The sequence below is a fragment of the Diadema setosum genome, chromosome 8, assembly GCF_964275005.1.
Source record: "Diadema setosum chromosome 8, eeDiaSeto1, whole genome shotgun sequence".
Lineage (NCBI taxonomy): Eukaryota > Metazoa > Echinodermata > Echinoidea > Diadematoida > Diadematidae > Diadema > Diadema setosum.
The window spans coordinates 8,189,574-8,206,393 of NC_092692.1; the positions used below are offsets into that span (position 1 = coordinate 8,189,574).

The window sequence follows — 16,820 nt, forward strand, 5'->3', positions numbered from 1 at the left end:
CCTAAGTTATGACGGATCATAGTCCTTCGCAGTGATTGTGGGAGCTTCAAACGCACTCCTCAGGGGCGGATCTAGCTTTTTTCCAAGGAGAGGGTTTCAGGGGCTGAGCTGGGTATTGCGAGGGAGCCCGATTTTAGGGTTGCCAGCTTGCGATTTTTAACATAATACTTGCATGCTCTATTTTTTTTCTCCTTTTTTTTTTGAGGGGGAAGGGGGGGGGGGATGGGCTGCGCACCGGAACATTGTTTGTTTGTTTGTTTGTTTGTTTGTTTGTTTGTTTGTTTGTTTGTTTGGTTTTTTTTTGGGGGGGGGGGCAATATCACGACGGGGGCACATTCTCGTGACGGTGTGAGATCCTCTGCGAGGGAGCGAAGCGACCAAGCTGGGGGGGGGGGGGGGGGGAGGGGGAGGGGGGAGGGTGTGGAAGGGGATACCCCCTCCCACAGTAGGGACTTTTTGTAAAAACGGAGTACAAAAGTCGAGTTTTTTGCAGAGCATTTAAAAGCAAACTTAGGGAATTAAACATAGTAAAAACAATCACTGCGAAGGACTTGACCTACACCTTATTTGCTGATGATACAAATGTTTTCTTATCCCATCGTGATGTTCGAACCCTTGAACTCACTATTAATATTCAGAATTACCAAAGCTAACATCATGGTTCAGAAGTAACATACTATCTTTTAATAAGCAGAAGACTAATTTCATTCATTTTAAAGGGAGGAAATGCTCAGGTGCTCAAGAAATTAATGTCAATCTAGATGGTACCCGCATTGAAAGGAAAACATGTACAAAGTTCCTTGGCGTATATATTAACGATAAACTTAATTGGAATGACCATGTGAATCATATCGCTACACCGATATCCCGCAATATTGGTATATTATATAAAGTAAAATGTCTTGTTTCTGACAAAGCGCTTTTGATGTTATATAACACTTACCTTACCTTATATTTCGTATTGTAATATTTTGTGGGCAACGTCAAAGAGTTTGACAGATAATATCCTTTTGCTGCAAAAGAAAGCTGTTCGTATAATGTACAGGGTCTGGTTTCCTAGAACATGCAGACTCATTGTTCTTGAAATTAAAATGTTTAAAAGTAGATGACATACATTTCCTACAGACTGCCCTCTTCATGTTTCGTTCTAAGCAAGACCTATTACCTGTCTCTTTTTCGACAATGTTTCAGCTTAAAGGGAAGGTAAACCCAAAAAGCAATGTGGATTGAGCGAAAGCAGCAACATTAGTAGAACACATCAGTGAAAGTTTGAGGAAAATCGGGCAATCGATGCAAAACTTATGAATTTTTAAAGTTTTGGTGTTGAAACCGCTGGATGAGGAGACTACTAGAGGATATGACGTATGAGTGGACAACAATACAAAGAAAATATAAAGGAAATTCAACAAAAATTCACTTTTCTAGAATTATGAAAGAGCAATGGACCAACCTCTTTCAGAAAGCAGGGGGAATAATTGCTACCCCTAACATATGTCAATATCAAGTTGATGGAATTTGTAATTTTCATGAAAAATGGATTTTTGTAGAATTTTCTTTATATTTTCTTGGTATTGTTGTCCACTCATACGTCATAACCTCTAGTAGTCTCCTCGTCCAGCGGTTCCAACACCAAAACTGTAAAAATTCATAACTTTTGCATCGATTGTCCAATTTTCTTCAAACTTTCACTGATGTGTTCTACTAATGTTGCTGCTTTCACTCAATCCACATTGCTCTTGGGGTTTATCTTCCCTTTAACAGGGCAGTTCACTCGTATCCCACTAGACAAGCATCAGATATACATTTAGTGAACCCTGGTACTGCACTAGCCTATAAATCAATCAGACATAGCGGTCCTGATGTCTGGAATGCGCTACATCAGCATGTTCGTAACTTACAAAAAATAGTTACTTTCGAAAGGTCGATCAAACAATAACAGCCTCACGCTGAATTCCTGGGTACTATTAACTATTAATCTTGCTGTGATCATATATTTCCCCTGAAATCGACATTTGAATGGGATTTATGAGAAATTTAATCAGTATAATTTGCTTATAATGACTTGACATTTAATTTTTTTTTTGTTCTCTCTTGTCAATGTCCGACAGGACAAATAGGCACCACACATGCATTTCTTCTTTCCCCCTCATGTTCCTCTCTTTGTAAATACCCCCAACTCATCATTAAACTATTTGCAAGCATATATATAGATTGTGTGCACGGGGGTTGCAACGATTTTCAAGCTTTAAGCTTATGTTGCAATTCCTTTGTTCAATACCTTGAATAATGTAGCTCTCTTAGAGTTGTATACTATATCTGTAACTGCTTCTTATCAATGTATAGTTATCGTATATATTATTGTATATATTCTGTCTTTGCTATATGAGATGTACTTGCATACATTTTGTTTGCACTCCTATTTTGTGAACACGCATGAAATCTTGAATAAATAAAAAAAATAAAATAAAAATGATCATAACTTTAAATGCAAACTATTCATTATTTTGACTATAAGCACGGAGACAGCGAGGGAGCCACTCTCACTTTGTCATTCGTCTGAAATGTATTCATTAAAAGCTAACGCGTAATTGCATTGTTCGAGCAAAAAAAAAAAATCTTATACTGTATTACTAGAAAGCATCTCCATAGAAGAAAAGGAAAAATGTATAGGGTTTACTAAATTTATGTTCCATGGGCACACTCGCGGACGCGAGGTTACCATTTTGAGATGTACACTGAATTTACTCATAAGTAATGATTAGTGTATAGATATAATAGGGCCTAATGTATATTGTTAGTGTATTGGGGCAAAATTTTTGTATTTTCAGTTATGAAATTGACAACTTTTAGACAAAAAAAAAAGTGTTTTCACGTTCATTTTGGTCTTAGTATTGATTAATTATCTGTTGTTTGTTTGTGTTTTTTTTTTTCTTTACTTGGCAGCCCAAGGAGGGGGTTTCAACACCCTCCCCCTCCCCCTCCCCCCTCCCCCCACCGTAGATCCGCCACTGCTCCTTGGAAAAACCAGGGAGGTGAGAGGAACCTCCCTGGAAAAACCCACCGAATTTCTAGTCTTTCTAGTGGGTAAACCTCTCCGTAGGCTCTGTAGCCTGTCATGTCGCTGACGAGCGCCATCAACGACGCATCGAGACTAGTAGAAAAACGACCATCTAGGCTATCCAAAATGGACAAGTCACTTGACGATATCATTCGAGAAAAGAAGATTCCAGCCGGTCGATTTGGAAGGTAAGCTAAATATTCCATGCGTATCAATTATCAAGGGCATTGTAGACTTTTAAGATGTAGCTTTTTGTCAGAATGTCAACGGAACTTCCTTCAACTACGGACGGATGAGCTGCTGCCTGCGGCAAACATGCAAACTGCGAATGCATGCGTGGGTCCCACATACGCATACAAGTGTACGTACGAAGCGCAGCGTAGTTTATGGTGTAGGTAGTAGGCCTATCTAAATGGCGTGATGGGGATTGTCAGAAATGCTGCTTCAATTGGTGGAAATGATTGACAGTAGAAACTAAACATTCTACCTGGTACATTGCTTAACAATATAGCAACACTCCTATGACATTGTTCCCTTTACCTCGATAGAATGATGCTACTTTGCTGATCACTCTGGGATCTAACACCTGTTCAGAAGTAGAAGTTAGAACAGAGACTCCAACCCCAAGCACCTTCTTTCTGATTAGTCCAGATCTGGAGATTCTCCCGCCTGAAACCCCTAGCAAACGGGAGACTTCAACTTGATGTGCACTGAAGCGCACATCACGAGTGCGAATTTCCTTTGTGGCCCGGGTCCAGGGTCCGCTTAAGGGTCCTGGAAGCTAGGGTTCTTGATGAGATGCTCTCATTGCTATATTTAAGGCTTATTTTTCAACATGCGGTGGTAATTGTGTAAGTCAGAAAGAATTTCAAGCGGGAGACACAGAGCCAGGGCGGGAGAAATTAAATCTCAAGCGGGAGAACGGGAGATATTGCTAAAATGAGGTTTCGGCGGGAGATCTCCTGTCGAAAGTGGGAGAGTTGGAGTCTCTGCTAGAATCTATGTAGAAACGCATTAACTAAAATTTTACGTAGCGTAACTGGTTAGAACTTAGACTCTTACAGTTAGAGAGAGAGAGGTTTGTCTATCAAGTATCAGTAAATTTATCTAGGATTCTGTTGGTTTAGGCCTAGACTCGATACTCACCAGTCATTGACATTAAACACTAAGTATTGTTGTGTACAGATTAAGCAGAGATAGTTTTGGAAGAAAAATAATGTATTTCAACCTCTTCTTTTTCCTCTTCTTTCTTATATCGATTCATAAATGATTCCTTTTCACTCTTTCTCAGTAGGCCCTAATATTGATCTGGAACTTATGGAATAACAACACAATTAATTACACAATGACTGCTCACGAAAGGTTTGAATTTACTTCATGGTAGAGTGATTTGGTAGGGACTCCGTGCTCATGTTTTTCTTTGTTTTTAATGCGTACGGCAATAACGAGGAATTTGTTTGATATTACAATACAAGGTAGATATCGAATGGGGTATGAGATGTTTAAAGAAGTTATCAATTTAGTGAAGCTTAAATTTGCCTACTCGGATTGTAAAACAGACGTACCGGTATTTGAGGCAGAAGGCGGTGAAGCACCTCACCTTAGTCGGCTTTAGTCCTCATGGACAGTGATTAATCATCCCCCCCCCCCCCCCCAACTGTGGTGCACACAATTATCACAGAATTGAAGTTTTATGTATCTTCTATTTTTGTCCCACCTCGTTTGTTTTCCAACTCCAGGGGAAGAGGAGGCGGAAGAGGAGGAGGATTTCGGGGCAGGGGACGTGGTGGCGGTGGACTGAGCACAGGTCGTAACCAAGGCATCGGAACAGCCCCATCAAGAGGAAACCTAAGGGGCCAGAGCCGGGGGAGGGGTGGCTGGCAAAACACGCAACCAAGGCAGTTCCAGCAGAGTGCAAGCATCACTGATGCAAGACAGAAACTCATTCAGAAGGCACACCAGGGTGATGCCAGGGATCGTCTGGCCAAGAAGGCGCGGCAGACAGATGCAAGGCTGAAGTTGGCGGCGAGACGCAAGAGTGGGGATGGACTGCCACCACAGGCACAGGGCAGTGATGGTGCAAAGATTGGGAAGAGTCCAAATTCTAGCGGAACCATATCAAGAACAGTCCCAAATGTAGGTTTCAAGATTGCAATGGACACATGCAACAAGCAAAAAAAAAAAAAAAAAAAAAAAAATCTGATACCTGAAATTGACATCTGTTTGTAGATTGATTAAGATTCGGCAAAATCTTTGTGAAAGAGAGGACATACACTGTAGAGTCAGTGTCACCAGAAAAAGGAATGTGTAATGTATTCTCATGAGTTGTCTGTGCTAGAAGAGACATGGTGACATACTATTGTACAAATCTATGTCATACCTAAGCTTCAGTAATGTTTTAGGAGTCATAGGTCCTTGTATGAAATGATTGGGTATAAAGTATTGTAGCTTGAGTGTTGTTTCCGATTCTTAAATACCATTGATTTTTTTGGATCGAGTCAATATGGTGTGTTGCCTTAGAAGGGAATATTCATCACTAGTATGTACTTAAATCTGTTTATAAGAATGTAAACTACATGTTAGAAGGATGACATGCACTCTTATACCATTCTTTTTTGCTTCTGTAGCTAAGCTCTACACAGTTTACAGTACGCAACCCTCCCCGAGTGCAGAACAAAACTCAGATCACCATACCCAATCCTCAGCAGCCTCCTCCCCAGCAGCACCTGTCTCTCACGTCCCCTCCCCAGCGCTCATCCAACCCCCTGCTTGCTGGGGCCAGTACCCTCAGGGTCACAAAGGCTGTTGCCCAGCCTCAAAAAGTAAGTTGTTTGTGTGATTTCAGTTTGTTTGTGAGATCATTGTGCCAGACTTTGATTCAGAAATGTTTGTAATTAGATGATGTCAAATACTGGGGGAGAGCACATTATGTGGGGTAGTCAAAATGCTTTAACCCTATTCTAACTGGGGGAGGGGGAGGTCAAATTGACCCCCCCCCCCTCGACGTTTCGCGCCAAGATTCCGCAACGCGCAAAGATTTTGCCACGTCGTTTCGTGACGTTTTTCATTTGAGTCTCCCGCATATTTTGAGACCAAATTTGCGACGTCCGGGTACACCGTTCTGATGTTATGCAGTGTTTTGCGTATGCATGTCAACCCGAAAAACGCTCAAATTCATGATTTCGTGTGCAAATCCAATGCAAAGTGTGTTTTTTTGTTTAATTGATATAAATTAGATTATTTCAACTTTTTACCATTGAAATAAATCAATTCTAATGTAGATAAGCTTGAAAAAGTGCCTCCAACAAATTTTGGCAAAAAAACAATAGAAAACAAAAGATCGAAAAAACAATAAAATACATAAGAAATTAACAAAACAATAAAAAACAAAAGAAAATGATTTTGATTGTGCTATTTTTTTACGAGAAAATTGTTTGATGTGTCTTGAGGAACTCTGACACAAAAATTTAATAATCCTTCAGTCTTTTAGATGGAGTTATAGGTGAAAATATGATTTCATGCGTTTGTTTGCATAATTAATTTATTAAAAAATATGAAATCAAAATTTTTCTATTGTATGACCATGTAATCTTGTAGTTGACATCCGGCTCTATGTTCAGGCAAAATTTTGCGGCGATCGTGCGATCGGCGGCCGAGATCTGAAGGGGGGGTCAAATTGACCCCCCCCCCCCAGTAAAAACTTGGTCTTAAATAGCCCAGTTAGAATAGGGTTAAGAGTATCACATACAGTACCTTCATAATGGAATGTAGTCATTTTCACAGCTAGTGATTCATGAGCATACACAACCTTATCATGCAGTGTCTGGATCTACATCATAAGTGTCTAATTTTGATATGTTATATTAACTTTGCTACACCCTGGAGGTAGTGTCGCTGCCCGGAAAGCAGTAGATGACAGGTTCAAGATCCATGGTTTCTTTTTCCAACACAGATCAGCAGTTGCGATCTCACAAATTTCATTTGTTGGAGAAAGACAAATGGAAGAAAATTCAAACTTCGATGACTACATTGTTCAACATTGACACTAGATGTAATTTCAGCACACATAATTCTGCCATGCAAAGTAGTGTCGCTCATGAGCATCGTCATATACATTGTTTAGCCCATCATTTTTTCCCTCGAGATATTAATGAAATGATGTTGTTTAGCCCATCATTTTTTTTTTCCTTGAGATATTAATGAAATGATGACAATCATCACATTTTTGTCCCCATTTCAGAGGCCAGCCATGGACTACCCCCATTACAGGGATGATTTACTGGGGGCGCGGCAGCCCAATCCACCCAAGGTTCAGCGCAGGATGCCTGAGGATCGTCTAGGTTCAGAGAGTTCGTGGGTAAGGGTAGAATCGAGATGCATCCAAAACTTTGCCTGATACTTGCTATCTTACCCACTAAGGCAAGTGGTCTCTTGGTGGAACTCGTCCAAATGCTGTATATGAAATGAATATTTGTTGGTAACATTTTTGTCATGTCCATTTGGATCCAGTTTCAGTATATTGTTTCAAATTTGCTTGTTACTGTAACCAGCAGAGTTTATTGTGTAAGTGAGATTAGACTCAGAAAGAAGACTTTTTACTGCAATTTCTATGTCTCAGCGTTTTTGTCACCCCCAAAGAAGCAGATATTAGAAATGTAATTGTACACAATCATTGTGCACTAAGTTTCCAGTTGAAGATCACATTGAATGATTTAGCATACTTGATATGATCAGTTTTCCCAATTTAAACTTCAGTACAAATTTTGCTTCCAGAATATGACTTATTATACCTATGCATCAGCATGTCTTTTACTGACCTTTAGAGGTTGACAAGCCTGCTATGTACCCTTGCCAGAGTCAATCCAAATTTCATATACACTGACTTATCCTGTCCATTGAATTCATGCCACTCAGATTTCCTCCAGAATCCACGCACAGCCAGCAACACATTCTGCTCCGCAAGGAACGAGACTCATCATTTCCAATCTTCAGAAGTCAGTCACAGGAGACGACATCACGGTAAGATTCTCTCCCTCTATTTTCATCTCTCTGTGCTTGTTCAGTCTCTCTATCTTTCCCACTTTTGCTCTTTATTTGCTACTGTTAATTGCTTATAGTTGACATTTATGTGGAAAATCAGTATCTCCATTACCATGTTGACTTTGCTTCTATTTTCAATGTATAGGAAGTTCAATATAAAGAGACTGACTTGTTAATGGTGATAATTATGTTGAAGTTTCATACACTTGTGTGGTTTTGCAAAAAGTTTTGAGACCGGAACAAAGCTTGTGAGTTGTGTATATCTCTTTTCTGGCAATGCGGTGATATTTCTTTTGTGCTGTCACATGTGTCACATTACTGTGGTTGACAGAATATGTGACCCGCTACAACAAAATGATCCTAAAGTCGGGTGAGGTCGATTATTTGAAAATTGCATGACAAAATTCCCTAATCTTTCTGCTTTAAATTGATATATAACAATAATTATAAAAATAATTGGCTGCGGAGATATTGATGTTTAAAAGAGAGCATGTCGAGACGTATGGGAAATCACTGTTTCGAGAAAAGCGAAAGTTTTCCTTGCGACGCAATCGCGATCAAGGGACACGCTAGTCAATTTTCACCTCCGGACAATAGAAGGTAAACCCTAGCAACCCCCGAAATGCTCATTCAAGCACAGCGTCGGCGGTCTCCTCACCGACCAATCAGTGACCAGGATGCCAGGAGAAGCGGTTGGGCATAGCGCACCCCGCCCGCACGCACCATTCGACTTGGCAGTGTGCGAGCTTCACGCTTCGGTTAGCGGCAAGCAGCAAACTGACCAATGAGATCACTCCGGTCGTTGTTATGGGCGGAGCCTATCTGTGGCGCTCAATCCAAATTTTCGAACCGGTTTCTGCTTTGTTGAAACGCCAAAAACATGGCCCAGAAAAACGCTATTTTTTGGTCTTTCCTTTCATCATTTTGCTTAAAGATTTCGACAGATGATAGAAGACATTTCAGACTCAAATGATATGTCAAAATCAGAAAATCGTAAGTTTTGACAAATTATGATGCTCTGACTTCAAACTCGGTTTTCACGGCTTCGACCGTGCGCGACTTTAGGACCTTTTTGTTGTAGCGGGTCACATATATTCAGATCTGTGTGATTCAAAACAAGTTTATTTTGTCTCTTATGATACTCTCACACTGCAATGATTGAACAGAAAGTAGTTCAGTTTATTCCATGTATTTTGTCCTTCATTTATGTAGTGTAGATTTAGACTTGTCCAGCATCGATGGAAGTGTATTAAAAAGTAAGATTTGATAACAGGTATGACACTATCTTGGTTTGGTTACCTCAGGAGCTGTTTGGGGCCATCGGGGAGCTGCGCAAGGCCCGCATGGTGCGGCAGGGACTGGCTGAGGTGGTGTACCTGAATCGGACCGACGCCCTGCAGGCCATCAACACATACCACAATCGTGAGCTGGATGGTATGCCCATGCAGTGTAAGCTGGACACCAGCACCATCCCAGAAGCCTCTTCGGGAGCCAGAATCATGCCCAACTCCCTCAGCGACAGATTCAAGTGAGTTCCCCTGTTTTCCATTTCCTTCAAGCTATCTCCTGCTCTGTTTGTTTGTTTGTTTCTTGTCTGTCTGTTCATCTGTGTCTGTCTGTCTGTTGGTTTGTGTGTGTGTGTTTCTATGTCTTGAATTTGCAGATTGAAAAGTGATGCTGATTTTGGGATGATTGTGTGAATAGAATCCCAGCCCTAGTACAATTTTAGATTTGTGATAAATCATACAGGAGGCATAGTATCATAAACAAAGGAGCAACAGGATGTTCCATTGTAAACAGCCTAATTAGACAACCTTTCCGATACCAAGTTCTACCAAAAATGAAGTAGCAAGTGCTTGCTCCTTAAGGCTGGAAGAAATAAAGATAAGAAAGTGAAATATTTGAGTCTTCAGTACTTGTGGTCATGCAAATATTTCTATTGAGGAAAAAATTTCATTGACAAGAGAGGGGATTGTTGCAAACTATCTTCCTTGTGTCACCAAAAGCATACTCGAAAAAGGATGACTCATATATCAGGTAATTGTTGTAAGAAAACCAGAAGGAAAACAGTCAAGAGAAGTGCAACAGTATTGTGAGAGATTTTTGTGTCATGATGGGTAATCTCTGAAGTGGCATTTTCCACTCAAATGGTGGAAGTACTTGGTTTTTTTGAGCATCTGTACAGGAGACCATTCTGCCCACCAGGCTGACTCACTACATCAAATACATTGTAGGCATGGAGTATTGAAATCGTGCTAGTACCCCTGACATTGAAGGCTGTAAAAACATAAAAATGTTTTGTTTGTGTGTGTGTTTTTTTTTGTGTTTTTCCATTTTAGTTGTATTATAAAACGTAAGGGTGCGTTCGAGTGCTCTCCTAAAGTGAAGTGAACCGTACCAAACCTGCGCTCGTTTAACTTGCACTTGCGTCATAATGCAAAGAGTTCATTCTCTTTGTTTGGGACATCTGTAAGTAGTTTAAGCGTGGAAGGTGAAGGACCCTGTTGCTACAAAATGCATGACGTCATCTACAAATGACTTATGAGATGTACTTTCTTCTCAGAGTGCTTGAATGCTCCATATCTGGCACAGTTCTGTACAGTTCACTTTGGTTCACTTTTTTACGCTTGGACACACACCCTTAGAGTCCAAGTTTGAAAGATAATGAATTTGTAACTCTTCTCTTTTAACATTGCAGGACAATGAGGAGTGAAAACAACCCAAAGTTGCCATTTGACACCATGCCCAAGGGGGGCATTCCCACTGGCATCGATCCGGGTGTGGTCCAGCAGGCTCTCTTCAAGAAAGGCGCAACAAGTGTTAGTCAAAAGCCTGTGGTCTTTACTGTCAAAATCTAAGTATGGAATCCCATTTGGGATATGGAAGAGTGTGGGTACGAAGTACTTTTCAGAATATACAGGAAGACAGCACTCATGTATTGTTGTGAGCCGGCATGCGTGTACATAGTTCCCAGGAGATGCAATGTGGCCCTTTACCAGTCTCTATTGCAAGGATCTGATGTGCACCATTATACAAGCAGCTCGCATTTCAAAATGTTTGAAATATTTCCCTCACAAGACACAGTGGCCAAACATGTATGAGTCCAGTAGGATATCATTGTTACAGAAGGCATATTTGGGTTGTGCATGTTATCAATTTCGTCATCACTATACAATTGATTTTTTGTTTATTTTCATTTTTATAATCAATGTTAAATTTGTGGGAGAAACATGGTGAAACATATTCTAGTAAGCTGGCCGTGTGTCCATGTGTATTTGTCCTTGGCACCCTTTCCTGACTGAATCCAATCCTGCTCTATTGGAGTGAATGCAAATTGGGTGCAAGAAACCTTAAACGTTGTTCTTAACTAATAGTTTTATTGATTTATGGTTGCATTCATAACCAGAAGGAATAGTTAGGAGTCTCCTTGCCTTGATATGCCCCCTACACATCATCCACACATACTCTTGTATGTCAAGAAGAATGTGTAACTTTTATAGTTACTATAAAAGTAAGATTACATGGAAAGAAAATCAGAAACCCATCCATGTGCATATTTCCTTGATTTTGTAAGATACCATTTCTAAAGCTGATTTTCTGATATGCAAGACATGCTTGTACTTTTGTAAATTTGAATATTCTAAAATATTTGGCTTACCATTTTTTCTTTGCACGATTAATGAAATAGCAAACTTAACCTTTAAAGATGCTACAAGCAAATTGAATGTGAGCCTATCAGATAAATCCATTAACATACATTAATTTGAATGCACTCTTTGCTATCAGTGACCATCCATCAGGTGACAAAGATAATATCCTTCGTAATGTGTGCTGTCCAGTGTCAGCATACGGATTTCAGATTGTTATGGAATTCATTGTTGTATGCCAAATTTATCTGAGAGAAGTGGCTGTGTATTAGCTTTGGTGTTTTCTAAGAATATGAGTAATTAACCCGTTGAAGACTGGTCCTAAGCATAATCGAACAGGTGTCTGTGGGAAATGCGTTTTAGAGCAATTCCAAAATTAGCTCGTCTTCAACGGGTTAAGAAGATTCAGTGTCAGAATGATTTTTTTTTTTTTCTTGCATCGAAGTGAAAAGATAATCTGTGAGAACATGCACAAATGTACAAATGCACATAATTACCTGTCACATGCATTCCTGATGACGCTGTTGACCTGGAAGTGTCCTGCTTCAGTTTTCAAATTGTCAAAAGTCGTTTTTATAGAAGACTCTACCCAGCTTGATATTGCCTGCAAAGGTATCGGGGCATTTGCTCTACTTCCCATCATCCTTTGACTGGCAACACTGTCAGAGCAATCTGTTTTGGAATTTGCATTCTTATTTGCTGATGAAGGTTGGTAGCAGATAATAAGGTTTTTAAGTTGCTGGTCCCTTTTCATCCACCATTTCCTTGTGGACATCTAATCAATAAGTAAGTTGGGCAAATTCACCCACAATGTCAAATCAAAGTTTAGCTGAAACGGGAGATTAATGCCGAGGAATTTGCTCATGCAGAGTAGAGTGCAAGTATTTTTATGCTGCATCAAGGAAAAAAACAACAGCAACAATAAATCCACGATCTTACTTGTTTCTCCTCAGCTCATGATAGTCGGCAATAACTTCTCTTTATACATGTATTAGGGTTTGTTTTGTTTTGTTTTTGTTTATTCCTCGTCAGCCTTGTCAAATGTAATATATTATGTGTACATGTGTGTAACAACATGTTTGAAATACATACAATGCCTATATGGTACTTTCCACAAACAGTGTCTACATTGATGTTTAATGAACCCCCAACTCTCCTTACCCCCACCCAGAAAAATGTAATAACAACATTAATTCTTAACAGCAAAAAAAAAGAAAAGAAAATCAATCCCATCTTCATGTTGTCAAAAGAAGTAGACAGACAAAAAAATAAAGAATTGTACTCATGATGTAACCATTTTACCCATGTAGGACCATCTCGATTTCTTCCTAGTGTATTATTGATGGCGTCATTATTAAGCAAGAGTGTTTGATGTGATGTTAGGTTTCTTGTATTAAGGTTGTACACACAAATGGTTATAGTGACCAAACACAGCAGCAGAGCCCCTTGATAGACGTCGTGGTTATGTGCTGGCAGTAACGTGAGCTGTTTGATACATCCTTGAAGTGGATGCATTCATGAAAGTCGCTCTCGTAGTGTGGGTGATGAAATCGTGTCTGTTCTAAAAACCATCCAGATTCGCGCACAACACCATTGATATTAGCAATTGACGCACGATATCCCTTGATACTGATTAGGGGGATTTATTTACAATAGCATAAATTTGGCCGCATATTCAAATACATACATTTGCTACAGGCTAATACATGTACTCATTTAGCATTACCATTCACATTTTTTCCTCTTCTTTTTGTTATGTGTGGTACAAATGTACTGTTGACCTTGTTTATCATAACCTTCCTTGCCAACATGTTATTTGATTTCTTGTTTTGTGAAGGCTGTATAATTGAAAGATTTGCCATGAAGGAAGTGGTAGCTTACTACCATTATATTACTCGGGCTTTACAACATTGATGATGTAAATACTCTTTCACTTTATTCCACAAATTTTTTTGTTTTTTCTCTTGCTTGGAACATCAGAATCATCAGGATAGCATCATTAGATTGATGCATTGTGGCATGGTATCGGAATTAATCATCCGCTTAACTGGTACATAGCATGAAAGGCCCAACCTAATTTTTGACATAATATTTTTGGATTCTCGCTTGCACCCATAGTCATCTAGTCTTGATTAGCTATTACGAAGTGTAAATTGCATTATTACATGATAGAGTTTAAGTCTCAAGCAGAAATATTACAGGAATGTACATGCATGTAGTTATGAAATATGATGTAACAGTTGCATGTCTCTTGCTCTACCATGGCCCAGATCGCTGATAGTCCTGCATGGATGTAAACACAGAGACTTGATACAAATTTAGTGTTCAGATGAATATGGGACCCAGGTTTAATTTCATGTTGGATCCCTAACTGTTCTTGTGCTTTTTTTTTTTTTTGTTAAAGACGAAGATGATTAACAAAGACTATGACGATGACAGCACTGCAAAATCAAAGTGTAAATTTTCATATTATTAAATGGGCCGTCTTACCAAAGCTTTGATAAAAATAACACAAAAGAAATTTCTGGAAAATTCACATTCCTTCTTACTAAACATAGACCTGGATTTTTTTTCTTAATAGAAATGGTAACAGTGACAAACAAAATGTTCATTGTGATTTTGAGAGCTCCACTACAGATTACTGCAAGGCATAAAACATGCCAGAGGGACTAGGAGTAGCCCAAATGATATTGCAGAGTTCTCGTCAGTTAATGCAATCATATGAAGACATCGCGTGGCACATGTTCTAATATGATTTTGACAGGGAAAAAAAAAAAAAAAAGGTTTATGTTGTTGGAGCATTTGAAATATTCAACGTATTCAACCCTTTTTTAGTGCACTTGTTCAGTGTTTTACGTATACAGGAGTTCCATCGTATTTCCTTTCACATAGAGACTTACAGTATGTACCTTATGTACAGCAAAATGAGTCATTCTCGATCATTTTCAGAGGAATTTTTGTGGACATTCTTTTTCATTTCCTGAAAAACATAGACTTCACCATGTGAAATTTGCAAAGAAGTGTTTGTTAGTGCAGACCCATGTAAGGCTTGTATGAAAAAAAAATATGCTTGCAAATGCATGTTTGCCATTTTTTTTTATGCACAAGAGGTAGGGAAAATCTCTGTGTTCATAAAAGTAAAAGAATGTAACCCTTTATTTGTTTAATGTCTGTCTTTTTTTGTTGTTGTTATTACATCCAGAAGGGCAGATGTATATAAATTATTTAATGGAGAATTGTCTGCAATAAAATTCTGTATGTTTTTACATTTCAAGAATTTTTGTTGGGTTTAACTTTCTCCCAATGCATACACATAGTAGAAGTCACTACAACCCATACATTCTCCAAAAGTTTGTAATGGTTATTCAGAACAGCCAACTGGCTTGTTTTGATGAAATACAGTAAAAGTACATTGAGATCTGGCTTATGGTGTTAAAGATATCAATTGTAGGACTTCAAAATACAGTATAGAAGTCACTTTTTTTTTTCGATGAAAATTTGTTGGCGCCACTGGGCATCACAGATAATTTTTTTTCTGTTTTGTGTACTGCAAAGGCCGAAATGTATTTTCAATGCCAAACAATGTTGATATTTGTGACCCAGTATTGTAAATAAAGGTTCTGTAGAATAAATGGACATCTATTTGTGTGTGTCTTATCCTTTTCCTATTAGAGTAGTAATACATTATACTAAAATATTTGATAGTTAGACTGTGATTACAAGAATGACTGACATTTACATTTTTGTTTTTCCTTTCCATGATAGAATATCATGGGATATCATTTATTATCATGATTAGGGTGATACAAATTCAGTTGGCAAACTGTGCAATTTAGATACAATGCTAAGAACTTTTTTGTCACTGCAATTTTCTCAAACCGTGTTAAAGCCACCGTTTACCATGCGGAGCAGGGATTAAAACAATGTTCCAGTTATCACATATGATGCATATATATGTATAATTTAGTTGTATCGCAAAACATCCTACAATTATAAAAATTTTGCAATAAAACCACAAAAGTAAGGAGTTATTACTAATTTTCTCAATAAACCATAAATGTAGACGGTTTATTCTAGAAATGATTTTAATGAGACTATTCTTCACATTTTGTATATGTAATAATACTTAACATTTTAACATTGTTTCTATCCCTAACTCAAATTTTAGAACTATTTTGAAGCCGAAGAGCTGTTTTTTCCCATCTGCAAATGGTAAATAGTGGCTTTAAAGGAAGTGTGCATCACTCTTAAACTGTAGGTCACAATATCCCCAAACTTGAAAAAAAAAAAAAAAATTACACATGATGTTCATATACAGTATTTAGAAATAAACAAGCTAGCCTTGTTCGTGTAAAATTTGACATACATAGCATGTCTAGGTCAAACCCTACTGATGATAACAGCATGTGTTTTCAATGCATTACTCCAGTCAACAAATAACTTAAATTCTGTGAGAATGTCCAATTTCCTTCAACAATAACAACAACAAAACATCCATTTTTGCATGCATGACAGTGGTTTACAGACATAAATAGAATTGGTCACGGGTAGTACATGTGATATATCATATACTGTCCACAATGGTAGATACACACACACACACACACACACACACACACACAGACACATACACATTACACATACATATTATTATAATTTCACTCATGCATAAATTACCACATTTATTCCATTTTAGACTACACTCTTTACACTGCTACATGCCTTAATGGAATGTACTGGCTGTGATGTTCTACACGAGAGTCATGGCATTTAAAAGATGAAAGATTATAATGGCATTCCAGCTGCTACACAAAAGTGACATTAAATAACAAACAACATTTCTGAGAAAGCATAAATTAAGGGCTCATTTTGCCTTCTATACTGCAGCCAGCTATGCACATTACCACATAAGCCTTTGGAGCCTGTAGTACATTACCACACAGTGTCTGTATTTTGTGTGGTATCAACCCATACCACAGGGAATTCAAGACATAAACACCGGTTTTAGGGTATATACATACCACATGGATCCCGCAGCTGGCTATTCACATTACCACGTGAGCCTGTGGTAATTG

General features: G+C 38.6%; 1 protein-coding gene across 1 annotated transcript; it reads left to right on the plus strand.

Moving 5' to 3' along the window:
* The first annotated feature begins 3,163 nt into the window (after positions 1-3,163).
* On the plus strand, positions 3,164-15,381 carry LOC140231449 (uncharacterized). The gene is made up of 7 exons (XM_072311575.1): positions 3,164-3,246; positions 4,798-5,194; positions 5,686-5,880; positions 7,299-7,415; positions 7,973-8,077; positions 9,403-9,626; positions 10,797-15,381. The coding sequence occupies exons 1-7, from the start codon at positions 3,185-3,187 to the stop codon at positions 10,954-10,956; spliced, it is 1,260 nt and encodes a 419-aa protein (XP_072167676.1). The 5' UTR covers positions 3,164-3,184; the 3' UTR covers positions 10,957-15,381.
* The last annotated feature ends 1,439 nt before the right edge of the window (positions 15,382-16,820 follow it).

What these genes read in the sequence shown, in the direction of transcription:
- LOC140231449 (XM_072311575.1), top strand. Translation starts at nt 3,185, where the DNA reads ATGGACAAGTCACTTGACGATATCATTCGAGAAAAGAAGATTCCAGCC. An exon ending in TAGGTTCAGAGAGTTCGTGG is followed by an intron (nt 7,416 to 7,972) that starts GTAAGGGTAGAA and finishes CATGCCACTCAG; the next exon opens with ATTTCCTCCAGAATCCACGC. An exon ending in TCCCTCAGCGACAGATTCAA is followed by an intron (nt 9,627 to 10,796) that starts GTGAGTTCCCCT and finishes TTAACATTGCAG; the next exon opens with GACAATGAGGAGTGAAAACA.